The sequence below is a fragment of the Kwoniella newhampshirensis genome, chromosome 8 (genome assembly GCF_039105145.1).
Source record: "Kwoniella newhampshirensis strain CBS 13917 chromosome 8, whole genome shotgun sequence".
Taxonomy (NCBI): Eukaryota; Fungi; Basidiomycota; class Tremellomycetes; order Tremellales; family Cryptococcaceae; genus Kwoniella; species Kwoniella newhampshirensis.
Genome location: NC_089962.1, coordinates 410,194 through 432,847, shown reverse-complemented (window position 1 = coordinate 432,847; position 22,654 = coordinate 410,194). Strand labels below are relative to the sequence as shown.

Here is a 22,654-nt window from a genome sequence, read left to right as displayed (position 1 = left end):
ATAACAGATCAAGAAAGGTCGAGTACGATGTCAGCTCATTGGACGGATATCACTGACGGATGACGGTCATATCATCCTTGCCACCTGTGTAACCGAGCAGGTGGGAGAGCAAGGGGGCAAGGGGATCAAAGGAGTGAGGGGGCGACACTTACCGGATAGAAGGCGAAAAGTGAAAGGAAGAGTATTGCTGGACGCGTTGTTGTGTCGTCAACGAGGATCGAAGTCGAGGTAGAAGCAAAGCACCAAAGAACGAGACGATGGGAAGGTTATTAATAGTGGTAGTGAATGGAAGAGAGATGAAAGAGTGTGTTGCTCGTGATTGGTCTTGTCAAAAGGTAGGCGGTGCAATTGGAGGAATGCAAAGTAAAGAATGAGATGAGAACGGGTTTTGAAGGGGTGGAAGTGGGGGGTGTACGTCGCGCTTTTTCTCTCTCAACAATCAAAAGTCAAACGACGGGTGCAGTAGTCAGGGATCCACGACTGCTGCTAGCAACGACCGCAACAACCCGCAAAACCAAAACCGTGCTTGTCTACTACGGTCAGAGGCTGTGCCCAGACTATCTTCCGGTCCAATAATAAACTGCCACAAACCCTGAATCCCCCTCCAGAAACACACAACAAGGACGGGGCTGCGACAGATTGGGATTGGGGATTTGGGTTTTATGTAACAAGCACGAACTGCGCATGACCGTGTTGCGTGTTGGTAGAATTCCTCGTCACATCAAGGAATCAGTGATTTGTTGTCATCCGACTTCTATTACTGGTACTGAGCATGCCGTCAGAGGGTGCCAACAGCACAGACGATCAATCGCCAGGAAAAACAAGGTGCTCCTTACGCTCTGTCGTCAGGTCACACTCATCGTGCGGGAAAGAGACAATTAGATCGCGTACGTTTACTTTACGGGAATGGGAGTGGTCCGACCAATCCGCAGATCTTGCCGTTCCACATTCTGCTCAATAATTCAATGATGCAACTCGAAGCGATCTCATCGAAAAAAGCCCAAGCGAGGATAGGAATGCTGTACCATCAACAGGCCTATACTGATGCTACTGGTTGCATCCGCTACTCAGCTGTTATAGTCTCGTCTTCATCTCCTTGATTGGGGATGAAACGCGGTCGCACCAATCGACGACAGACGTCATGACTCGTCCAAAATCTACGCAGTGACTCTACTTGTATATATACCCTAGCCTATTCTTAGACTGGGACTGGATGCAAGGAATTAGTTACGCAACAAGCGAGCTTGTCAGAAAGCGTCCTCACAGCAATCATGAAGGGATACTCAGGTTAGGGTGATCGACAGTAGTCTTGAATTGTCATCACTACGTTCCCAAAGGCGGTCGAAGTTCGCTAGACACGTGTGAACTTGTCACAAAGTCATATACGGCCAGTGACAGCTCTGCGGGGTTTCGCTTACATTCCAGACGTTCACCGCAAGCGGTCGCTTCTGACAGTATAGCAAAGAGGACTAAAATGCTCAAGCCCAAGGCAAGAACACAGAACAGAACCAGAGTGGGCGTCAAGCTGACCTCATTCACGTCTGTTGGCATCAAGCAGAAGCACCTCAACGCGTTCTGCTGCGCCCCGCATCCTCGCGCTCCACATCGATGAGACCACCCCCATCGTTAGAATCTATGTATCACCCAGCAATCCCTTTTCACCCGCACTCCTTCGAGTTCGAGATGTTTAGAGTGCAAGCGCCGCTCCCAACCAATGTCGTACAGTAACACTCAGTCACCTCAACACAATCATGGTACAGTCATGCATCTCCACCCTGCGAGCCTACAGGACAAAACCTAAGCCTTCAAAGCGTACTCTGTAAACGCGAGAGCACAAATCGTCAGCATGAGCTCCGCGCTGCTCGCAATGGCTTTGGACAAGATGGACGACTCACTCCTCTGGGGGAAGTGGATCTGCTTCTTGTGCTGCTTCTCGGTGATAGCGCTGGCCTCCTTTGTGGTCAGACGTCGTCGGATAGCTCGGGTCTTCTTGTATCGGAGGTCAAGGGGGAGGTCTGTGTGATGCCAGTGGGACGATGGTGAAGGATAACATTCGATAGGAGACGGTTGATCGTAATCGTTGCACCGTACATATATTGATGATGACGAACAAAAGGTGTTGCGAAAAGGGTTCATCAGCGTTTCATCTCTTAGCCGGAATCAAGACACCAAACGCACACTTGGACTTCTTGTAGAACTCTCGGAGGTTGTCCCTCTGCTTGTGGTTGATGACAGTGAGGACTCGGGCGATAGACTTTCGAACAGTGTTGCTGGAGGAAGAAATGAATGGTCAGCAATTCGTCCGATGTCATGAATCCCCTCTTCCATCGGTTCTGCCCTGGACCGGTCTCGTCCTGACAACTTCTTCCACCAGTGACGGAGCTGTCGACACATTCACTCTCCCATACACGACACCCTCATCGACGTTCCCGTTTTCCCATGACTTCTCTCCAACTAGCCATCCTTCACTCCCCTACGTCTCACGCAGATCCAAATCCACCTTCCATCGTCCTTCCATGTCCACCTTCTCCTCGACTCGCAATCTCCACAGACACCCATGTAGAACCCATCCCGATACCCACATCTTGGTCAACTTGCTGGCGGAACCACCGGCAATCTTCTGAACCCTCAAAGAAGCGAGCTCGGTCTTGAGTTCGTTGAGTTGAGTCAAGAGGTCCGACTTGCTCCTAAAACAGTCATCAACAATCATCAGCTGTGATCCTTGTCCTCCTCCATCCGATCATTCTCCCCGACGTGTGCTTCTCCTGGTTGTTTCTCGGAATTATGTGGATCGATGGTGGTTGGGCATACGCACTTGGACTGGAGCTCGAAGGCTCGGATCTTCGACGAAGAGGAAGCCATTTTCTATATAGACCACAGACGTTAGTTTCGAGTTCCAATACAGCTGATTGATGTGGTGTTGAAAACGTACAGAGATTGAAATGAAAAGAGCTTGATGGTTGAAGAAGGACTTGTAAGCAAAAGATTGGTACGAATTCGATGAAAGCTTGAACTGGAACACTGTCCACTGGCGCAGGGGAGAGAGGAGGCAGAGCTGGACCGCGACCAGGCAAAGGGTACAAACACTACACCGGATGGAGTCTTGCACCGACCATTGTAAGCAAGGAGGCGGATGGAAGCAGGGTACAGATGTGGCACCTGTGATTAGTCTTCGGTTTTAAGTAAAGTCCGATACTCTCGCTATTTTCCAGGAAGAGTCAAGTCGTTCCCCATGTGGCTTATCTTTGCTGAATGACCCTTTCCTGCCCGATATATTTGGTTCCGGCTCTTCCTCTGCTATGACGGAAGGGCCTCGCGTCGTTGGTCCACTCGATCACCCCCCAATGAATGCATGCATGGCTTCTAATGAGTGTCATTTCGGTCGACTGTTCTCTGTCACTGTCGAGCCCCACTCCATCTTCTTCACAACGGACACACGCATACCTGACACGATGGTCAAGATCACCTTCAAGACCGTCCAGAACAAGGTGCGTCGTTTGTCCACCTCCAGCTCACTTGCCATTTGCTGACCTCCTCCCCGTGTTGTATCACAGTTGTTCACAGTCGACGCCGAGACCTCCGAGACGGTATGTCAGACAACGCGCAAAGTCATGAATTTATCATGGACTGATTTCGGGCTTCTCAGGTTGGCGATCTGAAGAAAAAGATCCAGGAGACACAGACCTTCCCAGCTGAGAACCAGAAGCTCATTTACTCTGGTGAGTCACTTGACTTTTGTCCGTCGAGGTTTTGGTGAGCTGACTATGTCATCCATTATTCAGGTAAGATCCTCAATGATGCTGCTACTGTCGAGTCTCTCAAAATCAAGGAGAAGGACTTCCTCGTCGTGATGGTCGCCAAGGTATGCCCTTTCTAATCGCCAATACGATTCTTACTTTACTCGCAAGCTGATCGGATTATTATAACTGTAGCCCAAAGCAGCTCCTGCCGCCGCCGCCGCTTCAAGTTCGACCCCTACAATCCCTGTCGCTACTCCTGCTGCGCCCGCTCCTGCCGAGACTCCCGCCGCTCCCGTTGCTGAGCCAGCTCCTGCCTCTACTGAAACCTCTTCTGCGCAAGCTGCCGAATCCACTGCTGTTGAGTCTGGCTTGGGGGGTTCTTTCGGTGAGTCGCAGCTTGGCTTCAGCTCCCAGATGCTGACCCACAGATGCCGCTTTCAGTGACCGGATCGGCACTCCAACAGGCGATTGAGGGAATGGTCGAGATGGGTTTCGAGCGAGATTTGGTAGTCAGGGCTTTGAGAGCGAGTTTCAACAATCCTGATAGGGCTGTCGAGTACTTGATGAGTGTACGTGTGACCACAACATGCCACTGGATGTGAGTGGCTAACAAGTTTACATCCACAGGGTAACATCCCTCAAGTCGAGGGTATGGGACAACCGGCTGCGCCTCCAGCTGTAAGTCCGTCAAACATGTGTGATCGGTGGCGATGCTTACGTTGTATCTATTTCAGGCTGCTCCCCCTGCTGTGCGTCCCGTCTCTGTTTAAGTCAAGTACCGGGTCATTGACTTTCCCGCAGGCCGCTCCAGCACTTGCTGCTGTTCCTGCCCCCGCTGCTGCCCCCGCTCAAACTGCTGCTCCCCAAGCACCCGCACCGCAAACTTCTGCGCCAGGAAGCGCCGAGAACTTGTTTGCCGTGAGTACACTCCCCACTCCTTGAAGCGGGTTCAGCTAATTCCATTCTTTGTCTGCAGGCCGCTGAAGCTGCTAGTAAGCGGGATCTGTTTCGATAAAGCGATATCGCATGCTGATATTCTACAGTGCAACGAGATCGAGGCGCACCCGCTGGTGTTCCTGCTGGTCTTGGTGGCGGTCCTGGTGCCGCTGCCGGTGCCGCCCGTGGTCTTGGAGGTCTCGAAGGTGCGCCCCAACTCCAACAACTTCGAGAGGTGAGTCGTTGACCCCAATGTTGTTCTCGAGACTCATGTGGGATGGCATATCATAGTTGGTCCAACAAAATCCTGCTCTCATTCAACCCTTACTGCAGCAAATCGCTGCCTCAAATCCTCAACTCGCTCAGATCATCACCCAGAACCCCCAAGCTCTTTATGACCTTCTCGGTGCTGGCCCGGCTGGAGAGGGAGATGACGAGGATGATTACGGTGGTCAGCAAGTCATGCAGGTGAACCTTACGCAAGAGGAAGCTGCTGCGGTCGAAAGAGTGAGTATTCGTTTTCACTGGCTTGTTCTCATTTCTGGGCTGATCGAAGAATGCCCGTTTCCAGCTTGAGGCTCTGGGCTTTGACCGTCAGATGGTGCTTCAAGCCTACATGCTCTGCGACAAGAACGAAGAATTGGCCGCCAATTTCTTGTTCGAGAACACCGAGGAGGACCAATGAGCGAGAAGGTGTGAAAAGGGACGTCTGAGGAAAGAAGCGTTGATATGGGACATATATTTGACGACAGAATCTATATGTGGAAGTAATGTATCATGATGGCCATGTTTAGGTCGGAGCCTTCACAGTATAGATTCCGAGCACTCTGTCATCCGATTGGCGCTCTCCCTCATGTCTGCCTGATTTCTGGACAGAGGGTGAAGATGTAACGCACGCGCCACAACAACCACGTGGTTCAACATATCATCAGCTGGTTCGACTGCACCACAATGAACGTCCTCCACCCTTGAACTCCTCTTCGCTGTCAGAGTACATCATCACTCAACTCCGCACCTGGCAACGTTACATCGTGTCGCTCGACATCTTTCCACGAGACGAATTCCACTGCAGGCATCTCACGATAGTGGCCAGCTCAACTGGTCCACAACGCTCAACAACACTCATTCCTCCTCTTCTCTCGTAGACGAGCCACGATGCCACCACCACGACGATCGAGGTCTTCGCTCCCTTCTGCTTCAAACGACGAGATTTCCTCTCTGACATTAGCCGAAGTCCGTGATCGTCTTAAACGGAACAACGCATTACTATCATCCCCCTTATTTGCCTCTTCTTCCTCCTCTTCATCAATAGATGGACCATCCACTCCCACTATAACTTCGCCAAGTCGCGGTGCCAGCTCTTCCACCGTTAGCCATAACAGTTTTGGCGGTGGTGAAGGACCTGAATCGATAAGGGACAAACTGGTATTTGCCAGAGAAGCATTATTATCCCGCGAGAGGGAATTGGTCCTGGAACAAGGACTGGATGGTGTAAAGTTGGAAGATCTGGAGCAGGGTGGGCCGGTGCCGGTGGATGGTGGGCTCAGGAGGGGATCGGAAGGGATGAGATCCGGGAAGAGGAGGGTGATCCAGAGTATAAAAGAGGGGGAGGGGATGTTGGCCAAGAACGGGTTGATCTTGTGAGTGTCGTCAGTTCTTCCCGAGTATGCGAGTGCTTCCCCATTTGTGGACCTAGTCAGCAGTCTTGCAGTGCAGCTTTGGCTCCGAGTACCTTTATTCTGTTTCCTATCCTCATCTCATCGGGCCCATTGCCTTGAACCATAGCTGACGGCCTGCTCGTCTCAGACCCATCGACCAGACGCTCCATCTCTCCGAGAGAGATTATCAAAACGCCACGACGCTTGCTCTCTCCCATCTGACCCTCGACCAAACCCGCTCCTCATCGCCTAAACCACGCTCCGCCCGTCCACTCGCTTCGTCGTCCAGCCTGCCTCCGCGGTTCCTCGGTCAAGATCACCCGGAAGAAGATGAGATATCTAGAGCCGAGAGATTGGGGAGATTGAATGCCTTCATGTCGTATAAGGGCACTCTTTCAGATGATGACGAAGACGATTTCGATGATGATGATGATGATGATGATGATGATGATGATGAAGAAGAAGATGACGAAGGGGAGGATGATGGGGCGATCGGACCGGGCCCGGGAGGAGTGATGGGACGGAAAGTACACGATGATCAAGATGAGAGGAACTTCGGCCTGGGCGGTAATGCCGAAGGTGGCTATGATGGGAATGGAATGCCGAGGAGAAGAGAAGATGTATTGGGTGAACAGGTCGATGAATATGGAGAAGACGATGAGGTCTTCGCGGAAGGTAATGACGAGTACGATAACGGTGGGGCGGATATGACTCTTCCAGGGCAATAACCAGTAGTCAAAGTAGACAGCCGCAATTCGTTCATACGGTACTTGCGCACATTGTCAACGTCCCGTATCTCATGTCCTGTGAACACAACGTCACACGCTAACCCCGCAAGCACTTCGAGAACCGGGCGAAGGCGCGCACTCAATGATCAGGGATATGCATCAGGATGAACTGACATGACAAAAAGATATATGATTACGGTCCACAAAGGGAGGATGAGCTACACCAGATCCGATTTTTGTATGCTTTCGTACTTCTTCTCACTTCACCATTCGACATCGCTGCTTTTAATCTGCATCTCTCACTGTTAGCTCAACCATTCCTGATGCGTATTATCTCAACCACTCACAAAGCAATCTCGTAAGAATATTAGCCCTCGTGTTCTTGATAGCATTGTATATCCCCACGACCTCTTCTTCACCTACGCCACTGATGTCCGCCATGAGGTACGCAATATCTCCCTTGGAATCAGAGTATTGCTTCTCGATATTGTGATCGGCCAAGATATTGTTGATTCCCCTCAACACACCAGGCTCGTTCCTGTGTACGTGACAGACACGGATATGTCTCTCGTCAGAGGTGGTGATAGCTCGGAGATCGACCTCGGGGAAGTTGACAGCTCCAAGGGAAGTGCCGTAATTGAGATATCTAGCCAAAGCCGTTGAGACCTCTGAACCGATAGCTCGTTGAGCCTCCTCGGTGGATCCACCGATGTGAGGGGTGAGGATGAGGTTAGGAACATTTCGGAGTCGAGGAATGAATTCGCCAAGAGTCTCGTTGAAACCCGGTCCATTGGCTCCGGGTTCCTTGGGGAATACATCAACAGCTGCTCCTGCGAGGTGACCAGACTCGAGAGCAGAAGCAAGAGCCGAGAGATCGACGACTCGTCCTCGAGCGTTGTTGATGAAGAAAGATCCGGTCTTCATTTGAGCAAACTCAGCTTCACCCATCATACCAATGGTGTCCTGAATCTCGGGAACATGAAGAGTGACAAAGTCTGCTCTTGAAAGCAGTTCGCCCAGAGTCTCGACCTGTCGAGCGGTACCCAAAGGCATGATAGGGATGACGTCGTAGTAGATGACGGTCATACCGAAAGCTTCAGCAAGGACAGATAGCTGAGAACCGATATGACCGTAACCGACAATGCCCAAAGTCTTTCCTCGGACCTCCCAACAGTTCTTGGAAAGCTTGTTCCAGATACCAGCTCGCATCTCATGTGTTCGGTCAACGATCTGTCGAGAGAGGGCAATGATTTCTGAGATGACGAGCTCCGCAACGGAACGAGAGTTGGCGTAAGGCGAGTTGAAAACGGCAATACCACGCTTAGCAGCATGGTCAAGGTCGACTTGATTCGTTCCAATACAGAAACAGCCAATGACAAGAAGCTACAACAGGGGTAAGCCGGAAGTGTCCGATACAATCTTGGACTGCAACTCACTTGAGGGTTCGCGTCGATGACTCTCTGGGTGATCTTGGTCTTGGACCTGATACCGATCGCCTGGTAGTTGGGTAGCTTGGCAATGAGCTCTTCCTCAGAGTAAGCCTTTGTAACGTGATCCACCTGTGTGTATTGTCAGGATGTTTATCGCGAAGGATGAGTGAGACAGGACGTACTTCGTAGCCCTGCTTCTTCAAGAACTCGGCCGCATCGAGGTTGATATTTTCCAAGAGCAGGATCTTTGTGGTACCCTGTCTCTTCTCCTGATCCTCTGGCTCTTCTGAAAGAGTATAGTTTGGAGGGAGGAAAGCGGTCAACTGTCGGGCGATCCCATGGAAGGCAGAACCGAGCGAGTTTCCACGGAGATGGCTGGCGGAGGGAGACGTGGAGAAGCTGGCAGAGTACCCTCGAGGTGAGGTGCCAGCACCGGGGGACTGGGGACCAAATGAAGATGCGGGGATGCCACGTGTGTTGGCGGGAATAGGGATGCTAACAGTATCAGAACGTCAGTTTACAGTACCATAGAGCGGACAGACAACAGAAAAGCGGAGAAGGCAAAGTGAAACAGAGCTGCTCGAGTCCGAGCGCGAGAGCGAGCAGGCCAACAGCTCGGCAGACTGGAGAAACACACACGTTCCTTCGATGTCGCGCCAAGAGCGATGTGATGTGATGCAGAGTGGCTGTCGATGATACGACGAGGAGTCACAGGGCGGAGGGAGCGTAACGACTCACGAGCTAGGAGGATCGGAAGCAGACACCGAAGCTGTCCTCTCTCGAGCAGGCACAGGGATTGAAGCGGACATGGGTGTTTTGTGATGAGTGGCGTATGAGTAGGGCTCTCTACCTTTGCTCGGCTGACTCTGTCGCTGTTATCGATTGTCGTGAAGGCTTTGAACGAGATGGAGGATCGTTGCAGTGTATTGATTTGACAGAATCTTGCGTTGAAGGCTATGAGTCAAGAAGAAGAAGGTAATGTTATTGAGTCGATGACATTCGAATTTGCAGTTGGACTCTTGACTTTTATGATGATGATGCACAGAGAGAGAGATTGGATTCGGAAATCTCGAACTCAACTCGATCACGACACCGGAAAAGCGGGAACAAAAGCACGTGGCCAGATCAACCGAGGGAATGGGAAATTTCTTCCACCTGTATTTATTGTCTTTTCTCCCGGTTGGTTCGTCTTTGAGCAGAGCAGATTTCGGGTGTGGAGGCCATTCTTCTCTTTCATATCGATGTGAGGCGAGTACTATTCAATAGATTATCAACAGTATCTCCACGACAATTGCACCTCGATGGACAGATCATAGACCATCGCAGAGAGGACTACACATACGACATCAACGAGCCAAGAGGCACTCGAGCTCTGAGTCTCACTCACCCGCATCATGGACTTCCTTCCCCTCCGCACTCTCCCTTCCGCCCCTCGTCAACAATCGACCACCACCCCGCATTCTCGTCACTTCCATTCCTTCCGACATCCCCTTTTCATCAAACATCCATCGTCCATCACACACATCCACTTCTGTCCGACCAAACCACATCGATATGCCGTGTCATCTTCAACACGAGTTCTCATATACGCGCCGAAGACGGGAAAAGTCGTAAAGACGATATCCAGGTTCAAGGATACGGCCAGGGGCGGAGAATTCAGACGGGACGGTAAGCTGGTAGTGGCCGGTGGGGATGATGGTGTGGTGCAGGTCTTCGATGTGAACAGTCGAGCTGTCTTGAGAACGATGAAAGAGCATAATCAGTGAGTTTGAAATGTACATTCCCATGTGGTGGCTCTGACAATGTTATAGGCCCGTCCGAGTCACTCATTTCTCTCCTCACCTTCCCCAAGTCCTTTCAGCCTCGGATGACACCACTGTGAAGCTTTGGGATCTTTCCACCCAAGAGTGCTTGACAACACTCACATCACATAGCGATTACGTTCGATCGGCTATCTATCATCCTACAAATCCTTCCCTCGTACTCTCTTCATCGTACGATTCTACGATACGATTACACGACGTGCGATTACCTCCAGAATCATCAAATACCATAACGATGCGACATGGCGGTGCGCCAGTAGAGGATGTATTAGCGTTCCCCAGTGGCGATGTGGCAGTCAGTGTTGGCGGCCCGATATTACGGGTTTGGGACATGACGATGGCAGGGAGGTGTGTGAGGGCCTTGAGTAACCACCAAAAGACAGTGACATGCGTGACGTTTGATGGGACAAAGGGAAGAGTGTTGGCAGGTGGATTGGACACGATGGTCAAGGTGTATGATGTCGAAGAGTGGAAGGTGGTTCACACGATGAGATATCCAGCACCAATCCTCAGTCTGGCCGTTTCTGTGAGCATAAAACCCATTTAATACTTTGCATCTGCTAACGAACGCTTATCGTGTGTAGCCCGACGACACTCACATTGCGGCAGGAATGACGGATGGCACATTATCGGTCCGAAGACGTGATCCCAAAGCTTCAGAACTGCTCGCGTCTGGTGAAGATGCCAAATCAACAGCGATCGTCAGAGGAGCCTACGAATACTTTGCCGACATGGAGGCGATCTTTGGCACTGGGCATCTGAAAGCGAAGAAGAAGGATCTGGCTCCCGTCGTTGGACCTGCAGATGAGTTCAGAGTGGAGAGTAGACGGCAGAAGAGATTGAGAGATTTCGACAAATTCTTGAAAGGGTTCAAATACTCTGCCGCTCTCGATGCGGGACTCAAAAAGGCGAGTGATCCCTCGTTCTGTTCGATACGCAGCCTGCTGACAGATGACTCTTGGTTGCAGTCTGTCAAGCCGACAACGACATTCGCTTTGATCCAGGAACTCATACATCGAGATGCATTACGAATAGCATTGTCGGGTCGGGACGACGTTACTCTCGAACCCATCTTGACATTTTTGGCGCGACATGTTGTCGATCCGAGATTTGGGGAAATGGCTTCCGAAGTAGCAGGTGTTATCATCGGTGAGTACCGTTTCCGCGACGTCCTTCATATGACTTTCTTCTTTTTCATATTCTATCGTACTGCTTGAAAAGCCACTGATTTGGTCCTGTTCAGATATATACACACCGATTCTTGGTCAATCACCTACGTTGGACGAAATGATGGGGAAATTGCAAAATCGAATAGAAAGGGAATTGGGATTCCAGAGAGAGCTGATGAAGTTGAGAGGGGCACTGGACATGACATTGGCTCAAGCTGCTATGAGCAGGGGTGTGGAAATCGTGTAGGAAGACTACACATGCTAAACATCATGTATTATTGTTCGATGTCCGAGATTTCCGCTCTCCTTTCGTCGCTCACGTAACAATGATCTTCAATCCCGTGCAGTATACGTTTTGCAAGACAACTGGTACGCTCCGGGAGGTCGCAAAGCGATATTCTCAGGCGGGAACCAGGTGCGAAGGTCGACTGCCAACCACGCGAAGATATGGCCTACTTCGACTCCTCATTTGCTGCTCAAGTCGACTGTGTCCAGTCTGAGGTGTGAATAGTGGTGTCATCGTTCAACGTTGAATCTTTCATTCCCCTCTTCTACCAGCCACTCAGCATTCTCTCTAAAGTCGAGATCCGTTGTCAAGCGCGACTACATGGCACTATGAGTCAAGCCAGGAATCCTACTTTACGATACCGTGACAACCTCAGAGAGAAAGCCAACGCTCTTCAAATAATCAAGATTCCGGATATTGCTACTTCGGATGCCTCTGTTTTGCCCCCCGAGATCTGAACAGTGTTGACTTGGCTGCACCCCGAGGATGGACAAGAGTGTCACGATGCCATCATGACAATGCTCAAGCAAGCCTTGCCAGACCATCAAAGTCGCTTTAGTCCAATTCAGTTCGTGTATGGGTGGCGGCTCACGAAAGGTGATGAGGACGGGCTACTTCGTCAATCTCGATTTGCCTCCACCACGCGAGTTGACGCGACCGCTCAAGACTAAATCGTCAATCGCACATAATGATAATGTTCAGATATCCTCATTTTCACCCGTACCGTCCACGCTATCATCTGCATCTGAGCTATGTCGAGATACCATATATAGACTCAGCCACTCATCTCATACACACTTGATTTGCCACCTAAAGGATCACGACGATCCCAGGCTGAGTTTGCTACTTTGGTCGATCTTGCCGATCCTGAACGACAGATAGGACGTAGCCCAACATGGTAGGTCACAGTTGCTGAACTTTCCGCTACAGATGCAGAGTGGACTGACTCGTGAGGCACAACAGCCAATGTACGGCAATGAGTCTACCTCGGCTCCCAAGCCGCAGTTCGAGATGGGTGAGAGAACTGATCCATTTCATGTATCTGGCCTGGAAAGCTCATGTCATGGTACAATTCGCAGACAAGGAGGCAGAGGATCGATTCTGCAAGTTTGTCGAGAGGATGCCTCCCGTGGGTGTAACTTGTGCGACCACGAATCGCTCCGGGGGACTGCGCTAATGGAGCTTTTTCTGAAGAAACTGGACGGAATGGTCCGACTCTTCGATCGAGGGGTAAGTCTTTCCTGTATGCATAGCCGTACGCAAGCTCATGTGCTTCTGCTAGGACTACTACTCTGCTCACGGATCTGACGCTGTATTCATCGCCAACGAAGTTTTCAAAACCACCAATGTCCTCAAATACCTCGGTTCTGCCACTGCTGCTGCGTCTTCCTCATCCTCCAACTCTCGTGGTCTTCCCTCTGTCACCATCTCCAACGCGTTGACAAAAGCCTTCCTTCGCGAAGCTCTGACCACGAAACAGATGCGAGTGGAGATCTACACTGCTGAGGAACGTGCTCCAGGAAGGAAAGACAACACGAAATGGATCTTGTCCAAGACGGCCAGTCCGGGTAATACCATACAGCTGGAGGAACTGCTGTTCAACGACAGGGACCAGACGACAGATATCGTCAGTATGGCCATCAAGGTCCAAGCGAAGGAGGGTGGAAGGACCGTCGGGGTGGCCTTTGTTGATATTCAGGAGAAGTTGATCGGAGTAACAGAGTTCGTTGAGAGCGAGAATTTTGGGAACACAGAGGCGAGCATCGTCGCTATCGGTGTAAAGGTGCGCTGAGCTGACGATACTGTAGTCCCTCATTATCCAGCTGGGTGTCAAGGAATGCGTCCTCCAAGCAGACGAGAAGAAGGCGGACCATGAGTTGACCAAGCTCAAGACACTTGTGGAGAGATGCGGCGTAGTCATAACGGAGAGGAGATCCTGTAAGTGGCTCGCGAGAACGGACATTTCCAAGCTGATCGATTTTCCTTAGCTGACTTCCAAGCACGAAACGTAGAGCAAGACCTCAACCGATTACTGGATGAAGCGCACTCTGGTTTAGCTCTCCGTAAGCTCAGCTCTTTCGGATCTTAATATCCCACGAAAAGCTAATGATCGGCTCAGCTGAGTTCGACCTGAAGCAAGCCATGTCTGCCCTTGCTGCCTTGTTGTCTTTCATGAACATGTTAGGCGACTCGACACTTCACGGCCAATTCCGACTCCATCACCACGATCTCTCGCAATACATGAAGCTCGATGCTTCTGCCCTGAAAGCTTTGAACCTGATGCCAAGTCCTAACGATCAGGGAGGCAACAAGAACACGAGCTTGTATGGCTTACTGAACAGATGTAAGACCAGTCAGGGACAGAGATTACTGGGCAGATGGTTGAAGCAACCGTTGGTGAACTTGCATGAAATCAGTGAGTCCATTTATGATATATTTGGAAGCTACGGGCAGGACTGATGCAACACAGTGCAACGACAATCGATGGTGGAAGTGTTCGTCGACGACGATGCTACTCGAAAGATTCTGCAGGTAAGGACTTATCGCGATCTTTTGGTAAATCGACGCTGACGGCGATCTCGTTCCAGGACCGCTACCTCAAACTGATGCCAGACTTTCATCGAATCTCGAAAAAGTTCCATCGTCGACACGCCGGACTGGAAGACGTTGTACGGGTCTATCAAGCCGTCCAGCTCGTGAGCCCTCGGATGTCACTCAATAATGAGCTCAGCTGATTGGCGCTGTCCCAGTTGCCTGGCCTTATCGAGACACTGGAGAACATATCGCCGGCCGACTCGAACGTCAAGCTTCTGATCGAGGAGGTTTACCTCAAACCCCTTCGTGTGAGCATACTAAGTTTTTGCAAAAGTCAGTTAAAGACGTCCGCTGAGCCCTTGGCTGCCTGCTCAGGATCATCATCAACGCCTTGACCCTTACACTCAAATGGTGGAAGAGACTATCGATATCGATGAGCTCGAATACCACAATTACGTGCTTCGTCCCGAGTTCAATTCAGATCTTCAGGATCGGCGCGAGCATCTTCTCAGCATCCGAGATCAACTTGACGCCGAGCACATGGCCGTTGCCGATGACCTCAAACTGGATCCCGAGAAGAAATTGCATCTCGAAAACCACCAAGTGTATAGGTACTCTTTCAGGATCACCAAAGCGGTGAGTGTGCATTGTCACAACATAGAAGGATGATTGCTGAAGGGTTTTTTCGTACGACTCATAGGAAGCTGGTCTTATTCGCAAAAATAAAGAGTACATCGACTTGGCCACGCAAAAGTCGGGAACAATATTCACAACGAGGAAGCTGAGAGCCTTGAGTGAAGAGTACTTTAAGGTGCAAGAAGAGTATGAAAAACTGCAGAGAGTCATGGTTAGACAGGTGGTCGATATCGCAGGTGAGTCTTTCAAGTATGTTGATGAAGCAAGAAGCTTGACGAAGGTCCGCGGTTGACGCGTGTATTAGCGACTTACACGGTCGTGTTGGAGATGCTGGACAATATCATCGCAACCATCGATGCGACTGTTAGGTGAGTGTATTGGTCATTCCTCTGAGAGATATGACTAAGGTAGTACAGCATGGCTCATGTCTCCGACAATGCATTCATCCGCTATGTCAAGCCGACATTGACGGAAATGGGTGAGTGATCAATCAGATCTGAGTGTGCGATCTGACCTGACTGCTTGCAGGAACTGGAGATGTCATACTCAAAGCTGCGCGACATCCGTGTCTAGAAGTGCAGGATGATATCACTTTCATTCCTAATGACCACGAGATGCGGAAGGGTGAGTGAACTGGATTGCTAGACTTTGCCTTCCACTCACCTAGACATTTTGCAGGCGAGTCAGAGTTTATTGTCCTCACCGGACCCAACATGGGCGGTAAATCAACGTACATTAGACAGATAGGTGTGATCGCCCTCATGGCCCAGGTGGGATGTTTCGTTCCAGCCGAGGAAGCGCAACTACCTATCTTTGATTGTATCCTTGCGAGAGTTGGTGCAGGAGACAGTCAATTGAAGGGAGTATCGACTTTCATGGCTGAAATGTTGGAGACGGCCACTATTATCAAGGTGAGTAAAGCAGAAGGGCATTCAGTACTGACGACAATCCTAGTCTGCGACCAAAAATTCGTTGATCATCATTGATGAGCTTGGACGAGGTACATCTACTTATGACGGGTTTGGACTGGCGTGGGCCATCTCAGAGTGAGTCTTTGGGTTACAAGAGCGAGATACAAGTCAGTACTGACGAGACAGTGTCGTAGACATATAGCAGAGAAGATCAGAGCGTTTTGTCTTTTTGCAACGCATTTCCACGAACTCACAACGCTCGATCAGAGTAATCCACATGTGAAGAATCTGCATGTGGACGCTTTGGTGCAGGACAGGCATCATGGCGGGGGTAAATCCGATAGGGATATCACGTTATTATACCAAGTCAAAGAGGGTGAGTATTGGCGCATCTGGAATTGGCGTGCTACGGTGGAAGTCTGATCTGCGTCTTATTTCCAGGAATTTGCGATCAGAGTTTCGGTATACATGTCGCAGAACTTGCCAAATTCCCTGAGAGCGTGGTGAAGGTGAGTGCGGTGTCTCGTCTAACAACGCATCGCATGATGGCTGATCTTGTTTCTCGGACCAGGTCGCCAAGCGAAAAGCTGAGGAATTGGAAGATTTCGGCGGTGAGTGTGGAATTGGACTGTCGTCCCTTGACCGCTTTGCTCTTCGACCCTCATTTTTCGCTTTCTCTCATAAGTACCCCTACTTGTTCCTCCGACTCCGGACTGATTCATCATTCCGTCAAATAGACGGTTCAGCAGATGAGCATCTGTCCAAGTTCTCAAAATCGGAGACAGAACAAGGCACAGCATTAATCAATGAATTCCTCAACGAATGGAAATCACGAATCGCGTCGCCACAATTACAATCACAAGGAGAAGGAGATTCGTCGATGGGAATGAGCGGAGATGAGATGGTGAGAGAGTTGAAGAAGGTCGCAGAGGAATACCGGGACAGGTTCGAGGGGAATGAATGGGTCAAAGGTGTTATGAGCACGCTTTGAATGGGGATATACGATGACCGGGGGGGGGGGGTTGTTCAGCGAACCATGTACAGTATATTGTGTGATGGGGCGGCGTAGCGTAAGATGTTTTGGATAAAGGAGAAATGGGGCATGTCGATTCTCTCCACCACATATGGACTTTCTCGAACGAGGTCGCGTCTCGATTGAAGTCGACAACCTACTGTAGTTACTCTTCATGTCTCCGTGCACGACTGATCTCGCACAGGATGTACGTACACCTCGCAAGTATCTGCTCATGACACATCGCATTTCTCATCTTTGTTTCCGGTACGAATACTGATATAAACGATATGCGCTGAACGCCACCACACATGCACCATTCCTCTCGCTCTCCGGGAGCATGTTCCCTCCTGAACTCGCACACACCGGCAGATTGACTCACCACACCGAAAAGGGAACGACCAAGATTCTGACATGTTGTAAGATTTGTATATCATGACCACCTGAAAGAGAGAGAAGAAATTGGATCGTCTCGTCGACCTTGTCTGGACCGACTGTCGTGAATATGTTGGAAGTGGTTGAACGTGACATGGAATAGCGTAACGATTGGGAAAGACGGACAGGGGACAGGTATGTTTGAAGTTGGAGAGATCGATTGCGTGTATATGTTGATATATCGAAAGAGTTCGAATGGTATTTGTGGAAAGGTCAACTTGTCATTCGGTGTCGAGGAATGTTGGTCGAGCTCGGCCATCCTTGCACAGGCCCGAAAATAAGTGGAACACGATAAGATTCCAAGTCGCAGATGCACCCGCTCATCCCGCTTGGATCGGGTTCAACGAGCTGATACCTCGCTCGGCTCTCCTTTCCAGAGCCGCCGCGACCCATCCAACCATGTCCACTTCTGCGTCTATGTCCGCCACTAAGAAAGGGTGTTGTAGTAATTCACCGTATGTAGGCCGTCTGTTGGGATCCTTTTGCAGACTGCGATTGAGGTCAAGACCACATCAGCACAGGCTTTGTTGGTCAAGGCTTCAATGACAGAAGACAGACGCACCACTTCGCTACGAAGTCATTCGCATCGTCACTATAACCCTTCGGTAATGTCGGCGCAGCGCCGTTAACGATAGCCGTCAACTGGGCAAAAACATTTGCGAATGTCTCGGGAGGATATGGGTAACATCCCTTGGCGAGTTCCACAATCGAAAGACCGACGGACCAGACATCCGACGAGACAGTGTAGGTTGGGTTCTGGTTCACTGTTTCACTCTTGATTCGTTCGGGCTGTAGAGTTGCTTATCAGCATGTTGAGGCAAAACGATATGACACTATAAGACCCACCGCCATGTAACTCTGACAACCGATGTTGGTCTTGGCCAAACTCTTCTCCAGCTGTCCTGAGACACCGAAATCACATAACTTGATTTCGCCTTTCTTGTTGATCAGAACATTTGTCGGTTTGACATCTACGAAGACTAGCGGTCAGCACAACAAGCTATCATATTATTGTTATGCCGGGACTCACCTCGATGCATGATTTGCAGCTCGTCTTTCAGGAATCCCAATCCTCTGACGACGGCCGCGGTGATCCTTCTCAGTACAGGTTCCGGGACCCTCAACTCCGGGTTCTCCGCATCCTCCTCTTTCAGATCCTTCGCCAAGACTCCACCACCCGTGAGAGTATCCAGACTTCCAGCGTCCATGTACTCCATACAGTAGTACACACATGATTCGATGGTGAACGCTCCGAAGAACTCGACGATTTCGGGCGCCTTGGCTCGATGTAAGATGTCGAGTTCCATGATGATACCGTTCAATTTCGATTCATCTAGTTCTAACCGGATTTCCTATGTGGGGGGTAGATGTCAGTCAAAGCTTGGATGGAATGGCCGGTATGGGGCTCACCTTCATCGCCATCATTACGCCCGTAGGACGGTGGAACACTTTGTGGACTGAGCCATAATTTCCCTTACCCAGCTCGCCTTCCACTTCTATTTCATCCATGTTGATCTTGAAGCTCTGTCCATCATCAAAATCGACTCCTTTAGCATGTAAGACTGCCTTCTTCGAGAATCTCAATGATCCGGACGGGTCCCTATTTAATCATCAATGATCATATAGCAGGGACGTAGACAAAGACGGGACCCACATGACAGCCTTGAAGTCTGTAAACTTGTTACCCTCCTCTTTCGCTGCTCCCTTCATCCCACTTAGAGTCAGACCTCCTGGTGGCCCTCTCCTACCAGCCAAACCTCCTCTGCCTATTCCTCCGGGCGCGCTGGCACCCATTCCCATCATACCGAGGTTGGGTCTCGGCGGCGCTCCATTTTGGGCTCGTCGCGCAGCCAGACCAAAGGGTCCCGACGATGGGCCAGGTAGTGGAGGACCACCGGCTGTGCCGGAACCTGAAGGGGAAGCGCCAGCAGCCGGTCTCAAGGCTTGGGATCGAAGCAAGGCACCCATAGATGTTGCGTTGGGGTCAGGACCAAGTCCACCCGAGGAAGGCGGTGGGCCTTGACGAGATGCAGCGATCTACATAGGAATTAGCTTGAAATCGATGACCAGGAAAACTCATCGCCGAGAGGACATTGCAACGCGATGTTGTGATCAATATGTTGAAAGAAGTGACTCACCTTGTCCATTTTGGCCTGCAAACTGGGCAACATTTTTGTCTGCATCTGCCCTCCTCCTCTGCCCGCAGCACCTCTCATCCCCATCGGCATAGGCATCCCACCTCTTCCAACACCCGGTCGAGCATTGGGTGGTGGTCTCGCTGTTGGTACGACTGGTGCAGATGTTATAGATGTGGGTGGTGGAGGTCGAGGGAAAGTGGAAGGCGAACCCGTTGCAGAGTTGTCCACTTCTCCATTGACAGCTGGCGGGTGAGCCGTAATGGGAGCGGTAGGTGTGGGGACATCAGGAATGGATTTTGGACTGGGTTCGGCGTGACCATTCGGTAGTTCCGGTGTCTTTTCGCCGTCTATTGAAGGAGATTCGGTTGAAGCAGGTAGAGGACGTTCATCTTTGAGAGGAGGGGGTGGGGGAGTCGCTATGTGCAGTGTATCGAGTGAGATGGGGTCCGACATTGTGAACGAGTGTTGAATGGATGCAGACAGGTAATTTTGGATGAGGACACCAAGAAAATCAGAAGCGTATAACGCTTATAACCCTATGTCTCGTAATGTCCGCTGAAGTCGGTGAAACGGGGAATGAAAACTGCTCGTTGTGTTGGGAACCGGCGAAGAGCGATTGGGAGGAGGAGGAAGATGTAGATGGTGCTCCAGTCGCGAATGAAGTTGAGAGGATAGAAGGATGTAGTAAGAGACGAAACAAAAAGAACGCGATTGGGACTCTGTCAAGCTGATCAACCTGTATTACAAGAACGTGCTGAGCGTCTGGAGGTCGAAACTCCGTTTCACACTGTCTTCGCTAAGCACGGTGTATGTAGTTGCAACGCTGTCGATGAACTGGTAGACAGCGTCGAGATCGCTAGATACGTCGATACTGAGGAGGTGAGTGAGTTATTGGTGAGTCGATGCGTTTGAAACGGATTTCGAAAGGAAAGATGACCGTTCCGGAAACGAGACCCAGTCTGGGCGGAATGATGTCACCCGATTGGGAGATGTCACGATGTGTACCAGCTGAGAGACAAACGACGACGAAGAGATGATCGTCGATGTGATTGTCAGGGAGAAGGGAGAGCGGTCAGTCGTGAAAAGGGAGGGAGGGGGGGGAGGATGAGGATGGTGGTTATGAGCAGTGACTGATGACTGATGACTGCGATTGCTGGAACATGGATGGAGTGAAAGCGCGTGGGCGGTGATGATGACGAGACTAGTGTCAAACGTTAATGCATTACAATCCTGATCCTAATGGGAAAGCGACTCCCATTAGTAATCAGATGAGATAAGTTATCGATATGGATGATTGAATAACACCGTCTTTCGCCGCGTCTGCTTTACCTCCCCCGGACTTCGGTCGCTTGGATCGTAACGTCTCCTTCACTCGAGGTCTGATCTCACTGCCTTTGCAAAGTCAGTTTTCCACGATAACGATACGCATCTTGGCATAGAGGTCTAGCGACACTCACTGCACACAATGGCATCACCACTCAAATCCTACTTTGGTAGGTCGATCGACTTGCTTCGCAAGAGCACTGCCGCTGGTGAGTGTTCCGTTGCACGACCTCCACCTTGCTCTGAATCCACATGCTCGATCGAATGTCATCTGACGGATACCTGGCGGTGTGTAGTGGTGAAAATGGATGCGACACCGGTTGCAGTACCCCAGACGATATTCTCGTTCGACACTGCTCCTCCGCAGGTTGACGACCCGAGTCATTTCGGATTGGGATCAGATTCTGAGATTGGTGGATTATCAACATGTCAATTAGCTCTCATCCCTTCCACCTCGACTTCCGTCAGCTCTGGAACAGCCTCTGGGACAGCCTCGGGGTCTGGATCTGCGTCCTCTTCACATATGGCCTTTTATGGGTATATGACGACGAAAGTGCCGCCTTCCCACGCTGGCAAGATCAGGACGGGTTATGCGGGATTCAGAAATACCTCGAGATCGACATTGTTTGGTCAGGATAATTGGGATCTGGATCTGTACACCCATCTGAGGGTCGTGGTCGGTTATAGAGGGTGGGAAGGGTGGAGGAACAGATGGGTGGTGAACATTGGGATCGATGGGAGACCAAAGTGAGTTGAGTTTGTGCATCAGATATGGACCGGTAGATGGAGAGCTATGGAAAGGGATTGGCGGGAAAAGGTATGCTATCCGTTAGGAGCCCTGCTCGAGAACGAGCAAGACCAATATCGTCGAATGCTGGCTCTGCTGCTGAGACAGGCTGGAGGGACCAAACGGAGCGATTCTAGAGTGAACGACCACAATCGTGCTGACTATACACCTCCACTCAGATCCGACGTGTTCCAACACCGACTCGAACTCCCTCCATCTCCCCTCTCGACCTCTTCCAAACTCCCTCTTGATCCATCATCTCCCCCCGCACCCTCCTTCACCACCCTCCATCTCCCCCTCTCCTCATTCGTCCTCATCAAAAAAGGACACATCGCCCCATCCCCCATACCCATGCCTCGAACGAACGTCCGTACCGTCGGATTCGCCTTGCTCGGACGGGATCGGGACGATGTGGCTTCAACGGCTATGGATGCGAGTGCGAACAAGTCGTTGTTGCGCATAGGGGGCTGGGGTAAAGCTGGGACGTCTACGGAAGAAGTGGAGAATGATCCGGAATTGAAACAGTTGTTGGAAGAAGATAATCTTCTCGTTGCGGAACCTACACCCACATCATCATCTCCGTCATCGAGCATGTCCAGAGCAGGACCAAGTGTAAGAAGGACCAGTGCGACAGGAGGATATCATAGGGTCGGAAATGGAGCTTCGACTGTCGCCGCATCCCCTGCTCCAACAGCTGTGAAGGTACCGTCGATTCCGGGGGAATCGGCCGGTAATGTCGTCGCAACGGATGACAGAGAAGGGTATTACGAGCTCTGCATCAAGAGCGTAGAAGCAGTCAAATGGGACGCAGAGATGGATGGGTCAGAAGAAGCAGAAGTATAAATTCATCTTCAACCATATGCATGACATCGTTCAATCTCTCTGCCAGCAGAGGTCGTTCGGACGATGTGGTCGCTATCGGAATATTCAAACGTCTATTGCACCTTGCTCCTTGTCGAGAGAGTGTAGTTTATCTGATGCATCATGTCCACCAAGCTGGTCAGGTGGAACCATCCCAAGAAGCAAGTCAGATTGAATAGGGACTGAACAATCGAATCTTGTAACAAAAATGAGAAAGGTAGGCTGCTTGTGAAAGAATATTGAATA

At 50.7% G+C, this 22,654-nt stretch overlaps 8 protein-coding genes across 8 annotated transcripts; 5 read left to right on the top strand and 3 right to left on the bottom strand.

Moving 5' to 3' along the window:
• Positions 1-1,797: 1,797 nt before the first annotated feature.
• IAR55_004361 (60S ribosomal protein uL29) lies at positions 1,798-2,862 on the bottom strand (the record flags this gene model as incomplete). Its single annotated transcript, XM_066947460.1, has 5 exons — positions 1,798-1,817; positions 1,896-2,015; positions 2,179-2,270; positions 2,583-2,687; positions 2,816-2,862. The coding sequence occupies 5 exons, from the start codon at positions 2,860-2,862 to the stop codon at positions 1,798-1,800; spliced, it is 384 nt and encodes a 127-aa protein (XP_066801874.1).
• Positions 2,863-3,452: 590 nt separating this feature from the next.
• On the top strand, positions 3,453-5,361 carry IAR55_004360 (UV excision repair protein Rad23; the record flags this gene model as incomplete). The annotated part of the gene is made up of 13 exons (XM_066947459.1): positions 3,453-3,488; positions 3,555-3,587; positions 3,647-3,719; positions 3,783-3,862; positions 3,933-4,125; positions 4,182-4,309; positions 4,368-4,418; positions 4,475-4,489; positions 4,542-4,658; positions 4,717-4,732; positions 4,784-4,911; positions 4,968-5,183; positions 5,248-5,361. The coding sequence occupies 13 exons, from the start codon at positions 3,453-3,455 to the stop codon at positions 5,359-5,361; spliced, it is 1,200 nt and encodes a 399-aa protein (XP_066801873.1).
• Positions 5,362-5,831: 470 nt separating this feature from the next.
• Positions 5,832-7,062, top strand: IAR55_004359 (uncharacterized protein; the record flags this gene model as incomplete). Its single annotated transcript, XM_066947458.1, has 2 exons — positions 5,832-6,316; positions 6,483-7,062. 2 exons carry the CDS (start codon positions 5,832-5,834, stop codon positions 7,060-7,062), a joined length of 1,065 nt encoding a protein of 354 aa, XP_066801872.1.
• Positions 7,063-7,392: 330 nt separating this feature from the next.
• IAR55_004358 (phosphoglycerate dehydrogenase) lies at positions 7,393-9,301 on the bottom strand (the record flags this gene model as incomplete). Its single annotated transcript, XM_066947457.1, has 4 exons — positions 7,393-8,445; positions 8,499-8,621; positions 8,675-8,987; positions 9,231-9,301. 4 exons carry the CDS (start codon positions 9,299-9,301, stop codon positions 7,393-7,395), a joined length of 1,560 nt encoding a protein of 519 aa, XP_066801871.1.
• A 585-nt stretch (positions 9,302-9,886) lies between these two features.
• Positions 9,887-11,731, top strand: IAR55_004357 (uncharacterized protein; the record flags this gene model as incomplete). The annotated part of the gene is made up of 5 exons (XM_066947456.1): positions 9,887-10,254; positions 10,304-10,841; positions 10,900-11,223; positions 11,284-11,464; positions 11,559-11,731. 5 exons carry the CDS (start codon positions 9,887-9,889, stop codon positions 11,729-11,731), a joined length of 1,584 nt encoding a protein of 527 aa, XP_066801870.1.
• Positions 11,732-12,736: 1,005 nt separating this feature from the next.
• IAR55_004356 (uncharacterized protein) lies at positions 12,737-16,843 on the top strand (the record flags this gene model as incomplete). The annotated part of the gene is made up of 21 exons (XM_066947455.1): positions 12,737-12,785; positions 12,850-12,899; positions 12,965-13,000; positions 13,053-13,526; positions 13,579-13,708; positions 13,759-13,833; positions 13,890-14,186; positions 14,241-14,302; positions 14,359-14,466; positions 14,521-14,613; positions 14,681-14,941; positions 15,006-15,177; positions 15,246-15,309; positions 15,358-15,419; positions 15,470-15,565; positions 15,620-15,852; positions 15,896-15,987; positions 16,047-16,228; positions 16,294-16,361; positions 16,424-16,463; positions 16,590-16,843. The coding sequence occupies 21 exons, from the start codon at positions 12,737-12,739 to the stop codon at positions 16,841-16,843; spliced, it is 2,898 nt and encodes a 965-aa protein (XP_066801869.1).
• A 776-nt stretch (positions 16,844-17,619) lies between these two features.
• IAR55_004355 (uncharacterized protein) lies at positions 17,620-19,890 on the bottom strand (the record flags this gene model as incomplete). The annotated part of the gene is made up of 7 exons (XM_066947454.1): positions 17,620-17,788; positions 17,862-18,088; positions 18,146-18,270; positions 18,330-18,651; positions 18,710-18,899; positions 18,954-19,336; positions 19,438-19,890. 7 exons carry the CDS (start codon positions 19,888-19,890, stop codon positions 17,620-17,622), a joined length of 1,869 nt encoding a protein of 622 aa, XP_066801868.1.
• A 1,012-nt stretch (positions 19,891-20,902) lies between these two features.
• Positions 20,903-22,390, top strand: IAR55_004354 (uncharacterized protein; the record flags this gene model as incomplete). The annotated part of the gene is made up of 3 exons (XM_066947453.1): positions 20,903-20,969; positions 21,057-21,507; positions 21,727-22,390. The coding sequence occupies 3 exons, from the start codon at positions 20,903-20,905 to the stop codon at positions 22,388-22,390; spliced, it is 1,182 nt and encodes a 393-aa protein (XP_066801867.1).
• Between the last annotated feature and the right edge of the window lie 264 nt (positions 22,391-22,654).